Below are 25,348 nucleotides of genomic sequence, written 5' to 3'. Positions count from 1 at the left end.
GTCAGTCCCTGATCATAGCAGTTACATCATTTTTTTGGTGCTTTTCCATCTCCTTCAATAGACTGTGAACTCTGTGAGACAGGGAATGGGTCTTACTCATCAATATGTGCTTCATGAATAAAAGGAATACTAGTATAACCTAAACCGGTATAAAACAGGACTTTGAATCTGGGCTTCCTTCCGTTTTTGATGTATTTTTAAATACCCTTATATAGACTTTAGAGTCATCAGATTTGTGGCAAAATAAAGTAGGTATTTTCTTCTACATCTACAACAGCAGCTTTATGAACCAAATGACCATGCATATGTCTGGTTGTAAATAGGCCTTTCGGTTTAAACTCTGCCAAAATGAAAATTGGAAGGTGGAGGGAAGCAAATTCCACATGAAGAGTTCAGAATGGATCAGGAGGCTCTGACTGGTTTGGCTCAGTGGATAGAGAGTCAGCCTGTGGACTGAAGGGTCCCAGGTTCGATTTCAGTCAAGGGCATGTACCTTGGTTGCGGGCACATCCCCAGTAGGGGGTGTGCAGGAGGCAGCTAATCGATGTCACTCTCTCTCTCATCGGTGTTTCTAACTCTCTATCCCTCTCCCTTCCTCTCTGTAAAAAAATCAATAAAATATATATTTTTAAAAATGGCTCAGGAGGAGGTCAATTGATTCATCACCTTCTGGGGTGTTTTTCAGAACTGACCCTGGCTGGCCCAGTGGGAAGCAGTTCTGTTCAATGATACATCCTGTTTATCAATGGTGGGTTAGTTAAGTGAATGACTATAAAGTCTTATAATGGAATACTAGAGGGCTATTAAAAAGAATGAAGCAAATCCATCCGGACTGATGTGGAAAGATCTCCAGTATTTATTATTGAGAAGTAAAAGCAAAATGAAAATCAGAATACAGGGGGTGGGGGCAGGTTAGAAGAGGTCAATGGGGGGGGGGAAAAGGGGACGTGTGTAATACTTTCCACAATAAAGATTAAAACAAACAAAAAAGATCAGAATACAGATGATTATTCAAAACACTAGAGGCCCGGTGCACGAAATTCATGCTTGGGTAGGGTCCTTAAGCCTGGTGGGTCATCAGGGCTGATCAGGTTCCCCGCCTCCCCGTATCCTCCTTTCCTTGCTCCCTCAGTGCCCCACCGCTGCTGGTCGCCCACCATGTTCCGTGCCACCCCCAGAGGTCAGCACACATCATAGCGAGCGATCGAACTTCCATTCTCCCGGTCAAACTCCTGAGGGGACACTTTGCATATTAGCCTTTTATATATATAGATAGGCTTAAAATTTTTTCTGGATGAGCATACAAAGAACTGCTAATAGTTTAAGTATAAAGAAAGGGATAATTTTGACTTTATGTCTTACTGAACTACTTAAATGTTTTTATCACTTGCAAGTATTATTTATATAATAAAAATTAACTAGCTTCAAAAGTCCTAACTCAGAAAAGCAACACCAGGTCTTGAAAGGTCAAGAGAGAGGACTGACGGCTCAAGTTTCCCAGGTAAAAATCCCTCTTGCAGGCAGCACCCTGGCACCCACATCTCAGGGTGGCTCCATTACATTCTTCTTGGACCCACTAGCTCTCATGAATGAACAAAAAAGTTGCTTCTTTATGATAAATTCTCCTGGAAGAAAGCTGCCTTTGAAATAAGAAGGGCAAGCCAGAATAAATCAAAATTAGAACATCAAGTCTGGCAGGTGCCTTGGAGCTGCTATGAATAAGTGATCCATGAAGTCACTCAAGATTATACTCCAGCCAGAATTTATTTTAATTGCTTTAGTCTTATAGAATAACTAGTGGCCCAGTGCACAGATTCGTGCACATTGAAAGGAAATTAATTAGAAGAAATATTTTAATATCGCTATTCATCCTTTCTCTATAATAGAAGTGTCAGAGGTGAAAGAATTAGTAAAATGTACATGAAAATAATATATAAATTGATTAAGAAATAAACAATAACATGATATAACATAAAGACATGAAAACTACAAAAACATGATATAAAAACAACATTGATAAAAACAATGACTGATAAATTGATTAAACTTATTCTAATATCTCCCTGTATACCACATTAAGAGTAAAAACACTTTCAGAGTACTTGACTAATTTCCCTTATGATGAAGTATTAACAACTTTAACTTTAACGTCACATGCTCTTTGGACTCAAGAGAAAGCAACATACAACTGGCCATGTCCGAAAACTTTTTCCCACCCAGTGAAGCACCTCAACTTCTCTTTCAGGTAATTGTCAGCAACACAGCAGTAAATATCAACATGAAGCAGATTATTGTAGACCATACAGGGAGAACAATGGGTAAAATATTTAACTATAGCAGTGTTTGACTATATTCTGCACAGTGAGAAAACCTGAAGTCATTTTCAAGTTCCACCATTTCCTCTTTTCAGTTGGGTCAAGTTTCTAAACTTTGTAAATCTCCATTTTCTGGCTCATGAAAAGAAAATAGGATTCCACCAGGTCTCCTAGCTACCTACTCCAGGACTTCTACTAGAAAATGTTTGCACCTGGCTATAAAGCAAGTTGGGTTCCTGGGCTGAAGAAATTCTAAGGAGGCTAGTCGCTAGGGAGAGGTAGCCGGCCATTGCTACATGATGTCATTACCCGGCACCCACAGCCACTGTTTCCAGGCTGGGCTGGGCTGTGGGCCACATTTTGCACCATGGGGTCTCGACAGTGTCAGCTGCAATTTGGTGGGCTGTCAATCCGGGGTGGTGGCAGGGCCTGTGTCCCACCTGGGGGAAGCCGAGTGTTGCTTTGTTGGTGCCAGGTCCGTGGTGCCATTTCTCTGTAAATGGCCAGTGCGCATCACAGCAGCTCCTGCATTGAGCGTCTGCTCCCTGGTGGTCAGTGCACATCATAGCGACCAGTCGGAGGGTCAGACACTTAGCATATTAGCCTTTTATATATATAGATTATAGGTCATAAGGAATTAAGTTGTAATTCACCCATTTTGAGAATAAAATAGTATGCTATAATGGTGTTTGCAAATGTGGGAACTCAAAAAGTTCTCCAGATGCATTCTTTGTAAACCTCAAGGGTCTATATAATAATACGAAAGTGTCTTTATTGCTTTTTGAAATGCCACCTCCCCATGTGAATAAGCTCCTTGAGAGCCTGGTCTATCATCTTCCACTAACTGTGCTTATGAGTTTAGATGTCTTTTCCTTCCTTCAGTTAATTTCGCAATATTTATTGGGCATCTACTAAGTGCCAGGCACGGTACTAGCACTTTGTGTATGTATGCACATGCATGTGCTTGCGTTCTCCTGGCATCTGAACAAGGAAGGCCCCGCAGCATTCTTTTCTCACACGTACCACAAAATCGAGGTTGGGAAGTGGAGCTCTGTTCCTTCCAGTATATCCTGTAATGGAGGATGCAGCCCATTTGTTCCTGGGCTGGAATTTCGTCCCATGAAATTAAAATGCGCCCCTTTTCCTCTGTGATGACATTAATGTGGGGGCCACTCAGTGGTGCTGTAAAGTAGAGCACAGGAGGCGCTGTCACCCCTCTAAATCCAAATCATGGAACTAAAGCAAAACGTTGCCAAAGGTTCCCAAGACTCACCTTTGTGCGCAGAGTCACCCCGGATGGAGCGGCATCCTCCCCAGTGCCCTGACAGTGCGTGCACGCGGATTTCATAGCAGATGTGAGGTTTTATGTTCTCTGCAAGGAAAGGGAGTTCTTATCACAGGGGCGGTATCACCTGTGAGTCACTAAAGGAGCTGCCTCCATATCTGATACAGACGCATTCAAGGCATTTCTTGCCTTTTCTTAGTGTGAAGATGGCTCAAGGGTAAAGGAATGACCTGTTACAAAATCTCAGCCTCCTATTTGGTATGGAACTGCCTCCTAGAAGCCACAGCTTCCAACTCCAAAGTTCACCTCATAGTGAACAACTAAGCAAACCTGAGTCTCTTTTAAGGGTCATCGTGATTAAGGAGACAAAAGCTAGCCCAGTCTCAACCAGGATTTAAATATAACCACACAGACCGCTTTTGAAACAAAACTTTCCTTCCGAAAAAAAAGAAACAACTGACTTCTACAAATAAATCATTTGCCATTTATCAAAAAGTGAGGCTGGGTGTTTCAGGCATAGAACCTGGAAGGCTCTTCAATTCCACAGACGCTTATCAGGATCTGACTGGGGAGCTTGGGGTGACACGTTCGGGTGTGGCTAACCAGGGCATGCTCAGTGCAATCCGACCCATTGCTCCTTCTCTACCTGCCCGCACCATGATCCAATTAGATCTCAGTTGCTTCGAAGCATGGAAGATTTGGAAGATCCCCGGGAATGTTGATACACCTTTGGAGCTTTTAAACTGCCACCCTTTGCAGTTTTCTATCAGCTACAAAGTTTATTGGAAAGTCGCTCTTTCCTGCCCAAGCTCCTTATTTCCATTCTCTCTACTTGTTATAAAGAAAAAGGCCCCTCTCGTATTACTGCCCATGACATATCTTTAAATTCCCCATTAAAATTTAAAGGAAAACGAGAGATAATCCCTACTAGGTAACTATAGTATCATGTGGTCAAAACAAGAGCTCTCTCCCATATTGTTTAAAGCCCTGCCATAGGTAGGTCTGGTCCCCTACCACGGACGATTGATTAGGATTTAACATTTCCTGTTTGGGGAAGAAGAATTTCACTGAATAATTTACTAAACTGTGTGTTTTATAAGAAAACTCGCTGTCCTTTAAATATTCCAGCAAATACGCAGCATATAAAGCTCAAACACACCACTAGTTCTGTCAGAATGACCATGAAGAGAAAAGACGAAGCCACGGGTGAGTTCCCATTTGTATTCATGAACTAAGTGAGATGGAGGTAGGGACACAGTCAGCTCAGTCCTGTAATCCAAAGATTATATGTGGGTGGCATCCAGACCCGGGGGCCCCAAGGGCACCGTGGAGAATGGAATCACATTTCATTTCAGAGTGGCTAGTGCCTGGCTGCTCTGCTACTCGTCGAGGAAGGTGCCAACCAACCACAGTGCCATACAGAGGCGTGGGAGTTCCAGATGAACTCAGCCGGCAAATGCTTTTGTTACATTTTGCCATGCAAACTGTGTTTAAGGCAGAAGCCTTGGGACTGGCTCTACAGAAGCTGTGGGCTGCTGCTTGTGAAGAGCCTACCCTTAGTGGAGGAGGGAAGAAAATGTGGCTCCTTAACTCAGGTGACATTTCCTTTTCCGTGAAGCGTGGGGCCCTAGCAAGCTGGTTCCCTGGTTCTGATCTTGAGGACTCCCGTTGAACTGGCTAAATCTTATACAAACACTCCTTAATCATGTCTGCTCTCCACCTCAAAAATTCCTTAGCCCTGCTCCCCACAATGTTAAGATTTTTATTTCTTCATCCTGGCCCCAACTACCAGCTCATTTCCTCATACTGGCAAGCATACCTATATACCTGGTGTCCATGTCTATAAATACTCTTTTAGGTGGATTTTCTGCAGAAAGCTAATTTCCCCTATTAAGTATGGGGCAGTGGTCAGCAATCTGCGGCTCAGCAAACCGCAGCTCGTGAGCCACATGTGGCTGTTTGGCCCATTGAGTGTGGCTCTTCCACAAAATACCGACTTCTGCACATGGGCCACGAAGTTTCAATCGCACTGTATGTGCGCGCCCGCACATGGTATTTTGTGGAAGAGCCACACTCAAGGGGCCAAAGAGCCGCATGTGGCTCGCGAGCCGCAGTTTGCCAACCACTGACCTAGAGGAAGAATGAGGGAGCATGCAGAAGGGGGGCCCAAAATAGCCTAGGAATCAGGGAAGGTTTTCTAGACACAGCGATGGCCACCTATTGTAAAAGGTGTGGCTCTGTGTGGCCTGAACCATCTTTATGCAGACAGGGCGGGACTGATGATCCCTCGCCTGGTCTCACCGACCTACAGTCCTGGAGCTGGACTGTCTTCAGGCCCACTACAAGCAAGGGCCCCAGCCAGCAGCTGAGGATGTGAAGGCAATGAGTCATCTCACTGAGGAGAGAGGGCCCTTCTGATTTCGTGGTGTGAATTACTTAATTTTTTAAGAGTTTATTTTCATAATGTAACAGCAACACAAACTAATAGTTCACCAAGTGTTTTCAAGTAGCAAGAAAACCATTATTAAAGTTATTTTACCAACCAGTATATGGATCTAATTCAAATGAATATTTCTAAAATGCTTAAAAACATTTTAGTTTCCTAAATATGGAAACCATTCTCTCTTTTCATCTACTTTATGGTATTTGTGTAGAATCATAAAAGGAAGGAACTGTAGGGACTATATGATTTAAACCAGTGATGGCGAACCTTTTGAGCTCGGCGTGTCAGCATTTTGAAAAACTCTAACTTAACTCTGGTGCCGTGTCACATATAGAAATTTTTTGATATTTGCAACCATAGTAAAACAAAGACTTACATTTTTGATATTTATTTTATATATTTAAATGCCATTTAACAAAGAAAAATCAACCAAAAAAATGAGTTCGCGTGTCACCTCTGACATGCGTGTCATAGGTTCGCCATCACTGATTTAAACTGTCCTGCAGGGGTAAATCCTAATTCAGTTGACAATAAGCATTTGCAATTTTGCAGCACTTTAGAGCTCACTAAACACCTGCTCTAGGCACTGTTTCATCTGATTTGATAGGCAAAGCAGCCCTCAACGTACACTGGTGCTACTGCGACAACTCCAGGGACAATCACTTGTCCTATGAGAGACCAATACAAGGAAAGTTCCTTCTCAAAAGAGAGCGGGCATCTGCCTTCTTATAATTTCCATGAAGAGGCCTAGTTTTGCCCTCCAAAACAGTAAAGAATGCATCCTCCTTTTCATGTATGTCAAAGCCAGCAGCAGCCATCGAACCACCCCACCCTCATCTAGAATTCTCTTCCATATGCTAAGTAGTTTCCACATTAAAAGTTCCAGAACCCCAGGGACTTGCTCACCTTCTGTGGCTCACTGGGCAGCATTCTGTTTATGTGTAGTGATTACAATTGAACACAACTCACTAAAAATCTGAGCAGCTGCTAGACTATAAAAAAGGGCACCCAGGTAAGGACCGGCTCATGTATTATCACGCAGTGTGCTCTGTTTATTCTATCCGTGTAAATTTTGTTGCCTTAAGCAGTGTGTGTGTGTCCTCCTGGACAGGTGCAGTGACTGTCAGGATGTGATGGAAGTGTTATGGGATTTAGAGCTTGAAAGTCTATTAAAATCTTAGCTCTGTAAAATAATAATTAATAATAATAATAATAATAATAATGTTGGATGGCGGCATAGGTAAACACCGAAGACTGCTACCGCAAACAACCACTTCAAAAATACAACTAAAAGACGGAACGGACATCACCCAGAACCACAGGAAGGCTGGCTGAGGAGAGACTCTTCAACTAGAAGCAAAGACAACAGCATTAGGAGGCTCAGAGGAGGCGCAGTGTGGAAAATTTAAAGGTACGGGGGTGCGCGAGCAAAGCGGGCTGGTGGCTGAGGGCGTGGTTGTAGTTTTCAATCAGGAGGGAGTCTCAGACTCTGAGCTCCAGATCCGGGCGAGTCTCTAGGGACCCAGACTCAAACGGGAGAAGTGGGACTGTCTGGCTACGGTCCCTCCGAGGTTTGCCGCGGTTGCTGGGACAGAGAAGCAGAGCCCCTGGGGACGAACTGAGAGCAGCCATAACTGCTCCCCCCCCTCCCCCCCGCCCGCCCTGTTGAGCCCGCCCCGCCCAAGCCCTGCGCAGAGCCATTTGCCAGATCACCTCAGGCAAAGGTTAGATTAGCACCTCCCCAGAGGACAGAAGTTTTCCACACAGCTGATTCTCACAGCCAGTCAGCCTGGTGGTCAAATCCCTCTAGCATTAACTACAACAATTAAGGCTTAACTAGAACAAGACTGTGCACAAAGACCACAAGGAGGTGCACCAACAAAGCATAAAAGATGCGGAGACAAAAAAACATGACAGAAATGGAGGATATGGAGCTAAAAAACGCAATTTTGAGGGCTTGCAATAAACTTGAGCAGAGCCTCACGAAAACTAATGAGACCCTCGATGCTACGATAAAGAAACTAGAAATTAAGCATACACGGACTGAAATAAAGAATGTTATACCCAATAGCAGACCAGAGGAGTGCAAGAATCAAGCCAAAGAATTGAAATGCGAAGAAGCAAAAAACACCCAACCGGAAAAGCAAAATGAAAAAAGAATCCGAAAGTGTGAAGATAGTGTAAGGAGCCTCTGGGACAGCTTCAAGCGCACTAATGTCAGAATTATAGGAGTGCCAGAAGATGAGAGACAGCAAGATATTGAAAACCTATTTGAAGAAACAATGGCAGAAAACTTCCCCCACCTGGTGAAAGAAATGGACTTAGAAGTCCTAGAAGCGCAGAGAACCCCAAACAAAAGGAATCCAAAGAGGACCACACCAAGACACATCATAATTAAAATGCCAAGAGCAAAAGACAAAGAGAGAATCTTAAAAGCAGCAAGAGAAAGAAAGTCAACTACCTACAAGGGAATACCCATACGACTGTCAGCTGATTTCTCAACAGAAACTTTGCAGGCCAGAAGGGAATGGCAAGAAATATTCAAAGTGATGAATACCAAGAACCTACAACCAAGATTACTTTATCCAGCAAAGCTATCATTCAGAAGTGAAGGTCAGATAAAGAGCTTCACAGATAGCCGAAACCGGTTTGGCTCAGTGGATAGAGCGTCGGCCTGCGGACTGAAAGGTCCCGGGTTCGATTCCGGTCAAGGGCATGTACCTGGGTTGCGGGCACGTCCCCGGTGGGGGATGTGCAGGAGGCAGCTGATCGATGTCTCTCTCATCGATGTTTCTAACTCTCTATCTCTCTCCCTTCCTCTCTGTAAAAAATCAATAAAATATATTAAAAAAAAAAAAAAAAAAAAAAGAGCTTCACAGATAAGGAAAAGCTAAAGGAGTTCATCACCACTAAACCAGTATTATACGAAATGCTGAAAGGTATCCTTTAAGAAGAGGAAGAAGAAAAAGGTAAAGATACAAATTGTGAACAACAAACATGCATCTATCAACAAGTGAATCTAAGAATCAAGTGAATAAATAATCTGATGTACAGAATGAACTGGTGATTATAATGAATCAGGGACATAGAAAGGGAATGGACTGACTATTCTTGGGGGGGAAAGGGGAATGGGAGATGTGGGAAGAGACTGGACAAAAATCATGCACCTATGGATGAGGACAGTGGGTGGGGAGTGAGGGCGGAGAGTGGGGCGGGAACTGGAAGGAGGGGAGTTATGGGGGTGGGGGGAAAGAGGAACAAATGTAATCTGAACAATAAAGATTTAATTAAAAAATAATAATAATAATGTTAGCTAGCTAAATTATCAAGCACTTAAAATACGCTAGGCACTGTTCCAAACGTTTTTTCTATATTAATTCAGTTAATCCTCACAATAACCCAATGAGGTAGATAATATTAATATTCCCATATTATAGATAAGCAAACCAAGGCACAGAGAAATTAATTTTCCCTAGATTATCCAACCTAGAAAGGGGCAGGGCCAGGACTCAAATTTAGATAGTCCAGCTGCAGAACTAGTACTTAAACTTACACTTAAAAAGGACATTGCCTAAGTTTTGTCCAATCATCTCAATATGCTTTCAGATGCTTTCTTTCACTTGATTGTAACCACTGACAGATTTGAAAAATTTGAGGATTAGAGACACCAATTATACAGATAATTCTGAATTTATTATCACAAAAATAGGCAGCAGATCTGAGCATGAAAGAGCAAGAATGGAATCCTTGTCTATATAATGGGCTGCACATGATATTTCTGAGACTTAAATGAACTCCCCAATGTAAGTTGCCCATCACACTGACTGGTTACTACTTAGCTCTCAGCCACACTCATTTGGTTTATTCACTTATATGGCACCGTGTCAGGCACGTGGGTTTTCCATAGATACTGGAGCTTTTAGGCGACCAGTTGGTTGGCCTTCTATAGCTGCCGTGGTGTATTCTGGGGTGCTGTCCTGAAGGACCCTAGGTGATCACTGTCCGCATTCTCATGTAGCCACTCGTAATTGAAGGGCAGGGTTTTGGGTTCTCACCTGCAATTTCCTCAAACAAATGTGAATTTAGTAACCCTCCTGAAGGCAGGTGAACAATCAAGTACCTGAAATCAAAGCGGACACGTTGTAGGGGGGAGTCCGTAGCCAGTTCAGAGGGGGCCGCGTGCCGCGCCCCGGATGGAGCTCCCTCCATTCCACCACGTACTCTTGGACAGCAGAGGCGGCTTCCGAGGGGGGCTCCCACATCACCATAATGTTGTCCATGCCCTCTGAGTTTGCAGAGACCTGGCCAGGAGCCAGCAACCCTTTATGGGGAAAATGGGGAGGGACAAAAACAAAAATCACTGTGGATAAAGATATAAAACATAACAACTCATCCTAGCAAAGTTTTAGAAGAAGTGATTTCTTTTTAAGGTCTTCAGGTTCACAGATTTAAGTTCATTGTACTTCTCAATTCGTGGAGATCTGGCATCAGCAACTTGGACAAGGACCCTGTGTAGAGTTATTTATAGAATTATTTCCCCTTCATATTTCACTTCACTTTTCATTTTTGTGTCCCCAATGGTACCTGCTCTAGTGAATGTAATAGGAATCCTTCTAATCCAGCTTCTATAAGTGTTTATTCAGATATATATGGATCCTTGGAAATTAGTGCTGCTTTGTGCTTGTGAGTTGCTATTTCATGAACTGTGTTGGGAGTAAACCTAATGTTTTTTCTAACTCCCGCCCACCCCCCCCCCCCCCCCCGCCCCCTTCCAACATTATGTTTCTGGGATATATCCATCCAGTTCCTATATGTAAATTTAGCTCATTCCTTTAGACTGCTGACTCAACCCCTTCTTTGCCCAGTCTCCAAGTGACAAGCAGGTTTCCCTCCAACTCTTTACTGAGGTAGGAAAAGAAAAAAGTGCTGTAATAAATCATAAATTCCTAACTGGGCAGGTCATGGTGGATGGTCACACCCCAGTCCTGTAACTTAAGTGAGAGTTTTTAAAGCCAGCCCTGTCCATTGTTTTTGTGCATCTAGATTAACAGAAGTGGTGCCGGAAGGAATATCCTTCGAAGGCATAACCACCCTTAAGAAAGCACATCATCTTCTAATCCAAGCCCTGCCTTGCTTTCTCCCACCTTCATGCAATCTTCCTTAACATCCTCTCTTTAATTTCAAACGCATAAACAAAACTGCAAAACTGTTATTCTTCAGAGCATTTGAGATCTTTATACCCCGGCATATGTCATCAGTTTGGCTCAAATAAACTCTCATATAATTCAGGGAAAATTGATGCTATTACAATGTTAAATCATTCCATTAATAATTCACATATTTCATATATATATATAAAGAGTGCCCCAAAATTCACGCAAGAAGTAATTTTGATAGAAAACACAGGTTTATAATTAAAAATTGTAAATTTTTTATTGATTCATAAAGTATACAGTATAGGGTTATGTATGGAGTAGCATATCGGGTAAATGGCCTCCACGGCTTTGCTGGCACATATGCAGTATACTTTATGAATCAATAAAAAATTTACAATTTTTAATTATAAACCTGTGTTTTCTATCAAAATTACTTCTTGCGTGAATTTTGGGACACCCTTTATAAAGATGGCCAGAATGGTCTCTAAAATAGCCAATCAGTTGACACTCCAAAAAGAAAAGCTTGAGAGATCTCATTTCCCCGCTGCTGGGGTCCAATCCCAGCGGGTCCAGGGGTCCCCAAAGGTGTGGACGGAGTCGGCGAAGAAGGAATGACACGAAGACAGCCTTCAGTTGATCAGCAGCCTAGTCAGGATCTCTAGCCAGGATCTGCAGCCAAAGTTCTGGTTAGGAGTTCTGGTTAGGAACTGATGAGGATCTGCTGAGGATCTGATGTTTATTGTCTTGTTACATCCGTATTTATACCAGCCGATTTTAATCCTGTCAACTTCTATTACAAAGGTTAGGGCATTTCTTATCTCCATTCCAGGGAGTAAAGATTATGTAGCTTAACTACCCGCCTGGCACTTAATTAAGGGGTTGTATCTCCTCCCTAACCTCAGGGAAAGATCCCCACCTGGGGAAACAACCTTTCTCGGAGAGGTGACCTTGGTTAAAACACATGGCGCTAAGGAGAGCAAACATATTAAGAACAATATGCTATATATGCCAGGTCCCTTGAAACATATGCTGTGCAGATGTTTCTTTCCTGCAGCGACTGTGTCAAGCAGCAAGGATGGACCGGCTTCCGGCACCCCGCCTGTCAACACTTGGTATTTTCTGACTTCCTAACTTTTGCCAATCTGCTACGTGTAAAGTGGTATTTAACTGTGGTTTTGTTTTCATTTTCTGATTTCTCATGAGACTGAGCTTCTCTTCATATATTACTAATCATCTGACTTTTTCCCCTATTGTGAACTTCCTGTTCATATACTTTGCTAATTTTTTCTGAGTTTCCTGTCTTGTGTCTGATTTGCAGAAATAGCTTTCATATTCTAGATCTTAATCACTTGTCAGTTTTCAACTCTAAAAATATCTTACTCTTGTCTTTCGACTCTCTGATACCTTTATGATGTGTTTGTTGCCCATAAATATTTACTTTGCTGTAGGTAAGCCTAGGTATGGTTTGTGCATTTTGAGTCTTGTTTATGAAATCCTTCCATCCAGGGGTCATGAAAATACTCAACCACATTTTCTCCTATTGACTTTTGGTTTTACGTTTAACACTCAAGTTTATTTGTTTTTTATCGAAATCTAGCTGAAAGTTTTTCTTTTAAGGGAATAAATTTTATTAATTTTCCCACACAGTAAATTTTTTCAAATGTGACACCATCCCTAACATACACAAAGTTCTATATATGACTAGGTCTGGGTCTAGTCAGCTTCGTCACCAGAACACACTGTTCTTATTACCAGGCTTTGTGATGTCTGACTATTTGGTTGGTAAACTCTCCTCTTCTTTTTGCTGTTCTTTTTCCAAAATACTCTTGGTTATACATAAAACGTTATTCTTCCTTTTAGGCTCACGTTATTAGGGTCCCCCAAAATTCCAGCTGGTAGTTTTTACTGGAGTTAAAAGTTAAATATATAGTTTAATTCAGGGAAAACTGATGCTGTTACAATGTTAAATCGTTCCATTAGAAGATTACTCAGCTCTCCTTTGACATCTTTTCATGGAGTTTTAAAAAGTCCTCCTTAAAGTTTTCATGGATTCTTTGTTAGTTTAATTCCTAGACAGTTGATACTTTTAGTTTGCTATGTAAATGGCATCTTATTTTCTACTTTTCTACTATTAATTTGTGTGTGTTATTCTTATTTCTGACAAATTTGCTAAACTCTCTAATTAGTTCTAATAATTTATCTATTGCCCATGTTGAATTTTTCATATAATAATCTTACTAGCTGCATACTTAAAATATCTCTTCCTTCCAATCTTTAAATTAAATCTTTTATTTCATTTTTTTTGTTTTTATGTTGTTGCTAACTTTAAAGAGAAGGTGCCTACATATCTTTATTAAGATGATATTTACTACTGCATGTGTTTGTTGAAAGTCTTAAAACACTAAAAGTTTTATTTTATTCATAGTTTCTCCATAGGTTTTTAAAAATAATATATTACTAAAAACTTTTTCTAAATACTTTTCTATATCTGCGAAGAACATATCCCCCTTTTTTTCCTCTCTCTCTCAGTATTAATGTGATGAATTACATTGATACATTTTTCTGATACTCCTCCATCTTTAGATTCCTAGGATCAACCTTGCTTGGTCATCCTGCACTATGTTTTGCAGACACTTAACAGTATGGACTATTTTTTAGAGAAGTTTTAAGTTTGCAGCAAAATGAGCAGAAGGTACAGAGATTTTCCAAGTGCCCCTCATACAGCGCATCCCCTACTACCGACATCCTGCACCAGAGTGGTACATACCAGTATACAGTAAGATTCTTTTTAAAAATATATATATTTTATTGATTTTTTACAGAGAGGAAGGGAGAGGGATAGAGAGTTAGAAACATAGACGAGAGAGAAACATCAATCAGCTGCCTCCTGCACACCTCCTACTGGGGATGTGCCCGCAACCCAGGTACATGCCCTTGACCGGAATCGAACCTGGGACCTTTCTGTCTGCAGGCTGACGCTCTATCCACTGAGCCAAACCGGTTAGGGCTACAGTAAGATTCTTGATAAATACTTTCAATAATTTTTCCCTTTCATTTACTTTCTCTCTCACTGGGTCTCCTTTTAGGCAGTCATCCTATTTCCCTTTCAATGCTCTCAGTGTTTTAAGTTTGTTTTTTCATCTTCTTTCCCGTTTCCGATGCCTTTTGGAAGAGTTTCTTACCCAATCTTCCACTCACTCGCTCATCTCCCAATGAGTCCTTTTTGCTATTCAACCCATTGGCTGAGCTCTTTATTTCAGCAATTAGACTTTCCATTCCGAACCTCTTTATTGCAGGCTTCTTCACAACCACCTGTTTCTATCATTCCCTCTTCTCTTCCTTCCTGAGGACACTTGTTATGCTTATTCTAAACTCTTGTTCTTTCTGTTGCATTCGTTATATTTCCTATGGCACAAGTCGTTCTATTTGTTGCCTTCTTCCCCCCACCCCCCCCCCTCACCCCCACCAAATGTGTGCCCCTCCAATTTCTCCTAATTTTCTCCTTTGGGATCATGATTTATTTTTCTTGGATTGATCAACAGCCTTGACCTTCATCTTCCTGTAGGAGGAGGAGTGAAAGCTTAGCTGTAGCTCGTGCTTCTACAGGCAAGTGTAGGTAAGGAGGAGCTTTTCAGGGTGGAGAGCTCGAGGTCAGAGGGCCTGTAGTGATGCCAACTGAGCTCTACCGGTCCACAGGTCCCCGACAGGTGTCCCGGCACCTCCAGAACTTACCTGTGCTTTTATGTCTGGCACTTTCCTTTATGGGGGAGTGGGGCTCTGATTTTCTTAACTGCCAGGCCCACAGGGTGGATGGCACCAGAAATCTCAGGAGCCAGCCAGCTCACAGGCACTCTTTGCTCTCAACTCCTCTCCCCGGTTAGGTTCCAGGGCTTCTTAGAAAACACTCTGCCCTGCTCTCAGGACTTCCCTGCCCTATAGTAGAAATGCCCAGGCGATGATCATATCAGAACAACACAGGCAAGAAAAAGGAGTGCAGCAGCAAGTGCTGCCTCAGCCCTTCCCTTCATCACTATTCCCCTTCGCACAGGCCTCTGCCGTCCCCTGGCACCCTCAGGGCTGGGCATAGTAGAGCCTGTAACCTGCATAATTCTACAAACTTGAATTCCGCAGCTGTGGTTCCTTTATCTTCATTTGCCTTCGTATCTGACTTCCTATGCCAGGAATTTTTTTTTTAAATGAAATGCATTAATTCGGTAAATATTTATTGAGCACCTATAGTTCACAAGACCCTTTGCTAGTGATGGGCTAACATAGCCAGAGCCTTTCTGACCACTGTTTTCTCTGGAATTAGCTAAAAAAAAATCAACTTGGCATTGCCCTGCCTCTGAGTCACTACACTTGCCAGGAACCAGCCTGGATGTCCTCCCACTGAGGGCTGCCAGGGCTTGTCCTCTCCTTCAGATCTCGCCTCACACCTCACTTCCTCTCTGTGACCCTTCACACTATTCCTTTAGCCTCAATCATTCAACTTCCCATCCCCATTTCCACTGAGAGCTTCTGAATAGAGTTATGAAGTTCATGAGATATTTGGAAAGAGACAGGTGGCCTGGTTTTTCTGTCCAGCTCTGCCACTAATTGGATGATCTTGGCTAAGTTACTTCCCCTCCTGGGACTAAGTCTTTGACATCTGTATGAGCCTGTTTATGACTCTACTGGCTTTTGATTCTTCCCAAAGTTTCAATAATTCTTGAGCACAAGGACTGGTGTGAAATATGTTTTACTTGTTGACTGTGGGTTTGGCACACATTCAATTTTCATGATAAATCAACAAAACTGTTCTAGTGCTTCTTGATATGCAATGCGATGGCAGGCGTCTTTGATAATAAAATTGTCCCTACGTTTCTCAAAATCAACGTAATTCTACCTATTGTGAGTAATGTGAGCACATTCTGAACGAGAGGGACACACAAAATTATGGTACAACATTTCTACTGATTATTCAGAATATGTGTGAGACAAGAGCCATCAAGGATGGGATTATGTAATTTGCCAATCTGTCCTCTGGCCACTCTGAGACACACAACTTTGCACTGAAGGGTCAGGTGTGGTCTTAGGAGTGGTAAAGACTCTTGAGAATCCAAGGTTTTCACCTTCTGAGACCTTCTTAGAGACAGCTCAGTTGTAGAGAACTGTTTCAGTGTCATTCCTTACCTTCTCTACATGCTCATCCTTACTAAGCCTCATCCTTATTGAACACCTGTCCATTCTGAGAGGAAGAAATGTTCCTTTAACTGCTTTTGTTACTGGGTTCCATCAACTTCCAGCTCCCCAGGGTCTTCCTTCCATCAATTATCCCCTTTATTTTCAACTCTTCCCTACCCCTGATTCTGTTTTGTTTGTTTGTTTGTTTGTTTTTGTTTTTCTTTTTTACTTATATGCTCATTCGGATCCCTCTTTAAAACAAACCCTCATGCCTGCACACCTGCATCCCTTCACCTGGCTGGTACCAAGTGGTCTCTCCATACCCTGTTCCCATATTGCCTCCTCTCCAAGCCCATACTTTGGCTTTTCTCTGTTCCTAGAGCTACCTGTGCATACCACTAACCTCACACTTATTATACTGTACTACAGTTTACTCGTTTATATGTCTGCCCTTCCACCTGAGTAAATATAACTGGAGGATCTTATTTTTTAACCTACTGCTGGAGTCCAGTTGACTTAGAAAGTATATGCTCAATAAAGGACTACTGAATGAATAAAGTAGAGGCCAACTCTAAAATAAAGAATGTGTCATTTTGAGAAGTTGTTATCAAATCTAAATAAAGAGTCTGGAATGGGCCCAGAAAATTCATGAGGTTTATATCCCCAAGACTCCTCTGCAGTGAGGTCTGAAGAAGTAAGGTATTCTGACATACTGTATTTTAACAACAGCAGGATATAAACAATGGTATGAGCTCTTCTCCCACAGAATTCACTTTAAAAAGTTACATATGTAGTCCTTACTCATCGAAGAAAAAAAATTAAAAAGTATAACAAGCAAAAGGGAAGAAAAATCACCTGCAATCCCATGATGCAATGATGATCTCTATTAACATTTCCATTTATATCCCACTAAATGTTTTTAACATGCGAAAAGTGTATATTCATGTAAATACATATTTTAAATGACATTATCCCATATACACTATTGGAAGCCTACCATTGTACTTATTATGTGCATCTTTCCATGGCAATAAAAACATAGCTACAACATCACTTTAATGCTAGTATGAAATCAGTGCCAGTGAGAGTCAGGATATATTAACCCAGCTCATTTTCTATTATTTTATATTTAGGTTATTTGTACTATTTCACTATTTTTTTTTCAACAAACATATTTTTGGCTATTTATTTTAAGCACTTACTATTTGCTGAGAATACATTTCTAATGCTAAAATTTCTTGGTCAAAAGATATGTTTATCTTTAAAGTTCATTACATTTGGCCAAATTGTTCTTTAGAAAGGTATGCCAGTGTACACACCCACTAGCAGGGTACAAGAATACTTTAATCATTCACCAGTGTGGATTATACTAATTTTTTACTCTTTCTCAGTCTGACTTGGTTTCTCATGGTTTTTTAAAATTTGCATCTCATTGATTAGTAAATAGACTGAACATATTTTCATATAATTATTATTCTTTTTATATTTATTATTTGAGTTGCTTGTTCATATCCCTGCTATCTTATTTTAAAAGGTTGGATAGGCCCAGCTGGCATGGATCAGTGGTTGAGCTTCGACCTATGAACCAGGAGATCACAGTTGGATTCCTGGTCAGGGCCTGTGCCCGGGTTTCAGCTTGATCCCCAGTGTGGAGCATGCAGAAGGCAGCCAATCAATGATTCCTTCTCATCATTGATGTTTTTGTCTCTCTCTGCATCTCCCTTCCTTTCTGAAATCAATAAAAATATATTTTTTAAAAAGTTAGATAATCCTCTTTTTGTAAAAAATGTGATATATACTTTTCTTAAATTTCTATTTATACATCTGAAACTAGTACAAAATAATATTGAAAGTAAATTGTAATTGAAATAAATAAATAATGTTTTTAAAATAGAAAAGAAAATCTGGCCAACTGTTAACATTTGTTAGATCTGAAAATGGGAACATGATTTTATTATGTTACTCTGAAAAAAATTGCTACTCATATTTTTAAAGTTTTATTTTTGGTGTTTTCAACTTTTTAAATTTTACTATGCAGAAAGTTTAAGCTTTTTCCCCCATAGTTAATCCATCTCTTCCATCAGGTTTCTGCCTTAGGTACCTAATACACATGAGCGAGATTACCAGCGGCCTATCAAATACCCGCCCGCCTTCATCTTCTTTAGCGAGGCAACACTGCTGCCTGAAATACACTTCTGAGCCTCCTCTGAGCTGGGTGTGGCCTGGTGACCAATTGGAGTCAATGGCTGCAAGGATGTTGTGTGTGACTTGGGGCAAAGCTCCTCAAGGGAGAGGGGGTGTGCCTTCTTCTCTTCCATCTTTCCTGCTGCCTGGATGGAAATGGCTAGAACTCGGGCAACCGCCTCGGGGTTCAGGAGTTCATCCATCTTGAGGACGAAAGCCAACTTGGCAGAAGGAACAGAAGGAGGAGGCTGGAGTCCTGATGATGTCACAAAGCTGCCCCACCAGCCCTGGAGAAGGCTGGCTACTTCTGACTTCTTTAATGTGTGAGAATAAATAAATCACTGTGCTCAGGCCTCTGCTAAGAGCAACCCTTACTCCTAAGAGCAATTCCTAACTCATATACCAATCCAAGGTTATCAATATTTACTTGTATTTTCTTCTACTTGTTTTTATTACTCTATTGTATCTATATTTATAGATATGTGACTGAAAAGTTATATAACCCAGATTTAATAGTATACATAAAATAATCATGTTTTGGTAGCAGCTTCTTCAAAATGATGATTGCTAGACTCACATGTAAAATTGTTACACTGAATTTTAAGCAAGGATCTTATTAGAGTTTTATTCTATCAGGCATTTTTTAGAAAAAGGCCCTGAGAAATAGCATTAGCATCCTTTTTATCCCCCCTCTTTTTCTTTCTTTTTGTACCTTTTTTTTTTTACACTAATTATAGGTTTTTATTCAAAGAAGTTAGTTTTCAGAGAATGCAACTATAAAATGTGTATAGCTAGTTGGGAGGTTTTCAATGTAGATAACTGGGATCACACCTAAATTTGTGGTATAAAGAACTATAACATAAATTTTTTTTTTTAACTATAGTTTCATTACAGCCAGAATTTCATTTTAGTACGATTGGTTTTAAAATATGTTTTGACTATAGGTGTAAAATGTTTTCTTCTAGAATTTGACAGCCCATATTATTCTTGCTTCTGGAAAAATTAGCCAGATATTAGTGTTCAACTTAATGCAACTAATATTTCCTTAACTAACACTTATTAAGCACCTGCTATGTATTAGTCTCTGTGTTTAATCTTACAATGACCTGCAAAGTGGATGATGCAATCCCCACTTTAAAGACGGGGAAATTGAAGCCCAGAAGTGTTAATTCACTTGTCCAAGGCCACTCCTAGTCTGAGTGAAAAAGACAACCTTTGAAGCTGTTGATTCATAGTCTAAATTCCAGGGCTACCCACACCAGGCCCTGAACTGAGCTGAGGAAGATAAGAGGTGAGTAAGACATGGTTTCCCACAGGCAATATTAAAGAAAAGTTGGTACTTACCTGTCCCACACAGGTCTGTTATGTTAATACGAGTGGGCAGGGAACTGCCTTTTGAGTTAGCTGCAGACACAACCACAGCCCAGTTCTCAGTTCTGGGAATGACCCAGGTCCAGGAGGTATGTTCTGTGATGTTCTGTAGTGTGACTTTCTCCCCAGCCACCTCCAGCAAAGTCACCTGATAGTGGAGGATTTTTCCTCTTGCCTCTGATACACTCAGATTCTGCAACAAAACACATCCACTTACTATGTAGGCTCAGACAAGGTCATTGGATGCCCTATGCCTGGACCTCATGGTCCCCTGCAGCAGGTGGCTACATCTGAGTGATCTTTTTATTTATATCTTCTCAGCTCCTCAACTGCACACTTTATGCTGCTGCCCAACCCCACCATCTAGAGAAAAATATCACTTAACATTTTTTAAAGCTAATTCTTAACAGAACATTGATTTTTCTTGCTTGCTTCAAAATGGAACTTCCTACCAGTAGAAAACTCAATTGCATTCAATGGAACAAGAGCAGGATCTAAACTGGGAAGACATGGATTTGAGTTCTAGCTCTACTGATCACCAGCTATGTGACTCAGGGCAAGACACTCAGCCCCTCTGAATCTCCATTTCTAACTTTGTCACACACACACACACACACACACACACACACACACACACCTTTTTAAATAGAAAGCACAATGCTGCTCATGAAATAAAAAACAAGATTTTCAAGAGCTAAACTAGTAAAATCCATTGGATGAATTGGATGAGCCGTCTATGCTAGGAGACGAAGACACTCTTTTTAAATGTGTACCCAACGAGTTTTTGGAGCTGCAAAAATTCTAACTGAGATCACTTGGGAGCAATCCCAGAAAGTAAGCAGAAAGCTAATTATTTGTATTGTAGCCCTGTTTGGACAAGGACCATGAGAAACAGAAGCAATGAGAGCCGAGAGCTGCCAAGGTCAGCATTGGCAGTGCCCGTCCATGCCTACTGCATGGAGAGGAAGGCTTAGCTCACCAGACGTAAGCATTACAGTTTTCTTGGCAAGGCTATTCCTCCCATGGGGTGCAGGGTGGCCTCAAGCTGCTGAAAGACACACCTTAAAATTGTCAAATGCCCCTTTCTCTGATTCCCTACTCCCTAAGCAATCTTCTAATAATTTGTAGTTTATCTGTCAGGAGAGGCTTGGCTAGCATGAACATCTGGTTCGGTTAAAATCTGTGTTTTTCACTTTAAGTGAATAAATTGCCCTTCTGATTATAATTTGGTTTCCAAAATAATTAGCATACTGAGAAAGAATATTCCTATCTGCTGACTCAAGCCTTCTGGTTTGCCTAACAGCTGAATTTTTCACTATAAATTAATCATGAACATGCAGCTTTTTATTATATTTTAGTCTCTGAGAGCGTGGTTAATGCAGGTCCTGTCCTAGGTGCCTCTCTGGATCCACAAGGCCTGAGACTGGATCTTAAACCATGGTCCATGCACCAGGTAAATACCACGTGGCTGAGGGCGCTTTGGGGTGCACGTCCAGCCTCTCCCTAGAAGACATCTTTGTGTTTGGGCAAGAACCAAGAAAATGTCCATCATTCCAAATGTCCGCCACAGCTGTTCCCGTAGGCCTGTTGTGTAAATTAAAATAAGTGAGTGCTTTAGAAATTATGGTGTTCTAAACTTATTCATAAACATACCCTTTGTCATAAGAGAAAGAAAGAACAGGGTAAATTAAAACAAAAGCCTGCTAGGGAAGACCATTCCCTCAGGTATCTCTCATTCTGTCCTTCACTATCTGTTTCCTCTGAGGTTCAGAGTATGATTATTACCCCACCCTACAGCATCCCCATAGTTAGCCAAGTTCACCAAGCTCTCCATTCTTGCCATGGACACAGAGGCTTCAGTCCCACTCTGACAACTAATCAAACAGAGCCTTAACTAGAAAAAACACCTTGCAAACCAGCCTTTATCATCTCTCTCACTGTCCTGCACAGACACCTCAACACTCTCATTCAGAGTGTTATGATAGAATGCTGAAAGAAGGGGGGAAATGTCAAGTCGTCTTGGATCTACTGAACTGGCCTAGTGATCGCTGGGAAAATCTAGCTGATCACAGTGATCCAGTGACCAGACGTGTGAGTCTGAAAAATGAGTGACGGTTCCCAGAGGGCAGTAAAGGACCTGGACCATACTTAGCATTTTTCTTCCATATCCCATATCTTAGAGTGGAAAAGATCAGTGAGAAGGTGAGGGTGGGGTTGAGGTAGTTAGACAAATAAGTATGTATTTCGTGAGTTGTGCTTTTATAAAATGTGAAGCTCAAGTTTTGGGATAAAGGTTAATCTCTCTCAGGTAACTGGCTTCCTTAACCAAATTAAAAACTGAGCCTAACTTGTCTGACAGGATCCTGGAAACAAAAAATTCAGTGAGCCAATGGGAAAACAAGTATTTATCCAGCTGGGCTAGTAGCAGCTTAAAACAGGATAATTAGTTGAGTTTTTTTTAATAGCAACGTAAAATTTGCAAAAAATGTATGTCATCCATCACCCTTAAATCACATGTGGCCCCGATGGAATGGAATATCATCACAGAACAACAGAACAGGAAGGGATTCCACAGATTAACAATTAATTCAACATTTCCTTTTGTCAATGGGGAAACTAAGCCCCAGGGCGAGGAAGTGACTTGCTTAAGGCCACTCAAGGGATCAATGGAGCAGGAGAGTGTGGAATCCAGGGCTCCTGGCTTCTAGACTAGAGACGTGTCTACTCTGACGTCTGCTCCACACTGGTGAGTCTGAATGATGAACAGTAAGTATGGGCCACCATGTGTCAGAGCTGGAATCACCAGCCACTCTTCTGCCCCAAAGTTGCAAAGCAGCGTCTCTAACTATGAGGTTGTGGTATATTCTGATGTGGAGCACCAGCAGTGGAATGAGGTCAGCAATTTGGGGGAGGTGGAGATCCAGAATTCTTCCCCCCCCCCCCCCCGGAGACAATGGCCCTGAGTCACAAGGGGACCAGCTGTGAACCCAGAAGAACGACTACCTGAGGAGCCAGCTGGGTCTTTCCAGATGAACTTCTTTTTATTTCAGTATTTGTTTGTTTGGGTGAGTGATAAGGGAGAAACTATCATTTATTGGGCCATACCATGAGTCAAGAGCTTACATCTGTTGTTACATTTAGTTCCTATGAGGGTGCTGAAGCTCCGAATGGTTAGGAAACTGACTCCCCACAGAAAAGTAGTCCCCACAGAAACGTGAGAGCATAGTGCGCCCCCTGGTGGATGGGGGAGAGGAAGGGATGCCTGGACCATTCCTGGCATCCCTGAGAGTGTCTGGAAGACCTGGTACTTCTCGTACCTTTTTGGGCAGCGCCGAAGCTGGTCTCACGTCAGTGTTCCCATTGCCACTCTCCTACTGGTAAGAGTAAGCTAAAAAAGGAAACGCTGTCCTAGTGCCCCTCTCCTGCAGCTGCTTCCTGCTCTGTCCAGTGGGAAATGCTTTAACTTAGTAAACTTAGCCTTTTTGACTTTGAGAAGCAGAGTGAACAGCCCCCTCATAAACCTATCCTAAGAGTTCTGCTGCCTGAAAAGGCTTTCAGCATTAAAAATGGCTCGATGAACATAACCCATGAGAGGACAAAACCTAACACGTGTTCAAATTCAGGGCCCTTATTTTTTGTTTTGTTTTAAAGTACGTTAGAGGAAGGGTGTTTCTCTGAATTGATAAATTATTTCTCCTTCGGACTTAAAAATAAAAACTTCTGGGAAGACTTTTTTGTTTGCTTTGGGCAGACCCTTTGCCTTCTTGCCCCACCACATAGCAGCTATGTGACCTTGGACAAGTTATTTTACTTCCTTGAGGCTCAATTTTCTCCTCTGTAAAATGAGGATAATTCTGTGGACAGCACAGGAGTTTTGGAGGATTCGATGGGCTAAAGGAAGTAAATTGTTTCAAAAAGTGCTTGGCACATGGCAGGTGTAAAGATACTGGGTGAGTTCCCTTCTCTCACCTACTCTAATATAAAAGTTATCATACTTGGCATTTTCCCCATCATAGTCATATGACTCTTCTGTCAATTTATGGAGAGACAAGCCATCTTGACTTGGCTTATACCAGAGCTCTATAAGGAAGTCTCACCAATGTCACACAGTTGATTACAAAGAACATATAAGAGAGGAATGGAGAAGGAGAGAGAGAAACATCAATGATGAGAGAGAATCATTTTGGCTGCCTCCTGCATGCCTCCTACGAGGGATCGAGCCCTCAACCCGGGCATGTGCCCTGACCAGAACTGAACCTGGAACTCTTCAGTACGCAGGCTGGTGCTCTATCCACTGAGCCAAACTGGCCAGGGCTATCTACTTTACTCTTGGGGAAAATAAGGCTCAGAGAGGTTAAGCACCTTGCTCAAGAACACACAGCCATTAAGTGGTAAAGCTGGAACTTGAAGTCAGGTAGTATAGCTCTAGCTAGAAGATGAACTTTTTTTTTTTTAGATTTTTTAAATTGATTTTTTTTTTCCAGAGAAGGGAAAGGGGAAAAGGGAGAGAGAGGGAGCGAAACATCAATCATCTGCCTCTTGCACACCCCCTACCAGGGATCAAGCCTGCACCTCGGCATGTGCTCTGACCTGGAGTCAAATGGGCAGCCTTTTGGTGCACAGGATGGTATCCAACCACTGAGCATACTGGCTGGGTGAGAGGATGAGCTCTTCTCCGCTGTGGTGCCAGCTGGCACTTGGCAGACACTGCCCAGTTGTTTTGCTACACTGAACCGATTTAATTCCAGTCACACCTCACGGTAGTTACCCCACATAATTTCTATCCTGTTTTGCAGCTAGAAAAACAGCAAAATAATGGGAACTTTCATAAGAGTGAAACTTTAACTCCCCTTTCCACCTGGGTTTTCTATTTTCTGTTAATTCTCTGCTACCTACTCTCTTATTTTTGTCATTGACGCCATTCTGCTACCCAATGAGAAATCCCTGTTTTACAGCTGGTATCATATGTGTGATTAGAAAGCCAGGGAAAGCAACCAGGTTGGCCTTGGCTAGGATTCTGGCAGAAAAAGGGGGAATATGTGTAATGTTGGGGGCCAGTGCTGTACATTCACCCCTGACAACATGGTCAGGGGGACCATCACTGAGGCCCTAAGGCAATGGCAGCTTTAGTGACGAGTGAGCTGGAACCTGGGATCAAGGCTCCCTTCTCCGATTCACCAGAGCGATGGTTTGGAAAGTGAAAGGGAGCAATGGTGTCCACATTCACTCCCTTGATGAGGAGCTACAGTGATGGGATGCTACATCCTCCCAAGTATTATCCAAAGGTTAACTGAAACCGCATGGACCAAACAGCAAATTAGTCTCCTCCTAGACCAGTGGTTCTCGACCTTCTGGCCCTTTAAATACATGTTGTGACCCAACCATAAAATTATTTTTGTTGCTACTTCATAACTGTAATGTTGCTACTGTT

General features: G+C 41.8%; 1 protein-coding gene across 1 annotated transcript in view; it reads right to left on the bottom strand.

Annotated features, from left to right (window-relative positions):
* IL12RB2 (interleukin 12 receptor subunit beta 2) overlaps positions 1-25,348 on the bottom strand; it is a 62,405-nt gene that overhangs the window by 13,920 nt on the left and 23,137 nt on the right. Inside the window, exons 8-11 of the mRNA XM_070405343.1 lie at positions 19,891-20,110; positions 10,164-10,364; positions 3,589-3,687; positions 3,339-3,497 (exon numbers count right to left, since the gene is read on the bottom strand). Of these exons, the coding sequence (XP_070261444.1) occupies positions 3,339-3,497; positions 3,589-3,687; positions 10,164-10,364; positions 19,891-20,110 (679 nt within the window). The remainder of the gene's footprint in view (positions 1-3,338; positions 3,498-3,588; positions 3,688-10,163; positions 10,365-19,890; positions 20,111-25,348) is intronic.

This window comes from Myotis yumanensis, unplaced genomic scaffold (assembly GCF_028538775.1).
Source record: "Myotis yumanensis isolate MYYU_CA2020_CCGP unplaced genomic scaffold, mMyoYum1.0.hap1 SCAF_2, whole genome shotgun sequence".
Taxonomy (NCBI): Eukaryota; Metazoa; Chordata; class Mammalia; order Chiroptera; family Vespertilionidae; genus Myotis; species Myotis yumanensis.
The sequence above is the reverse complement of the archived record's forward strand: the minus strand, read 5'-3'. Positions and strand labels throughout refer to the sequence as shown.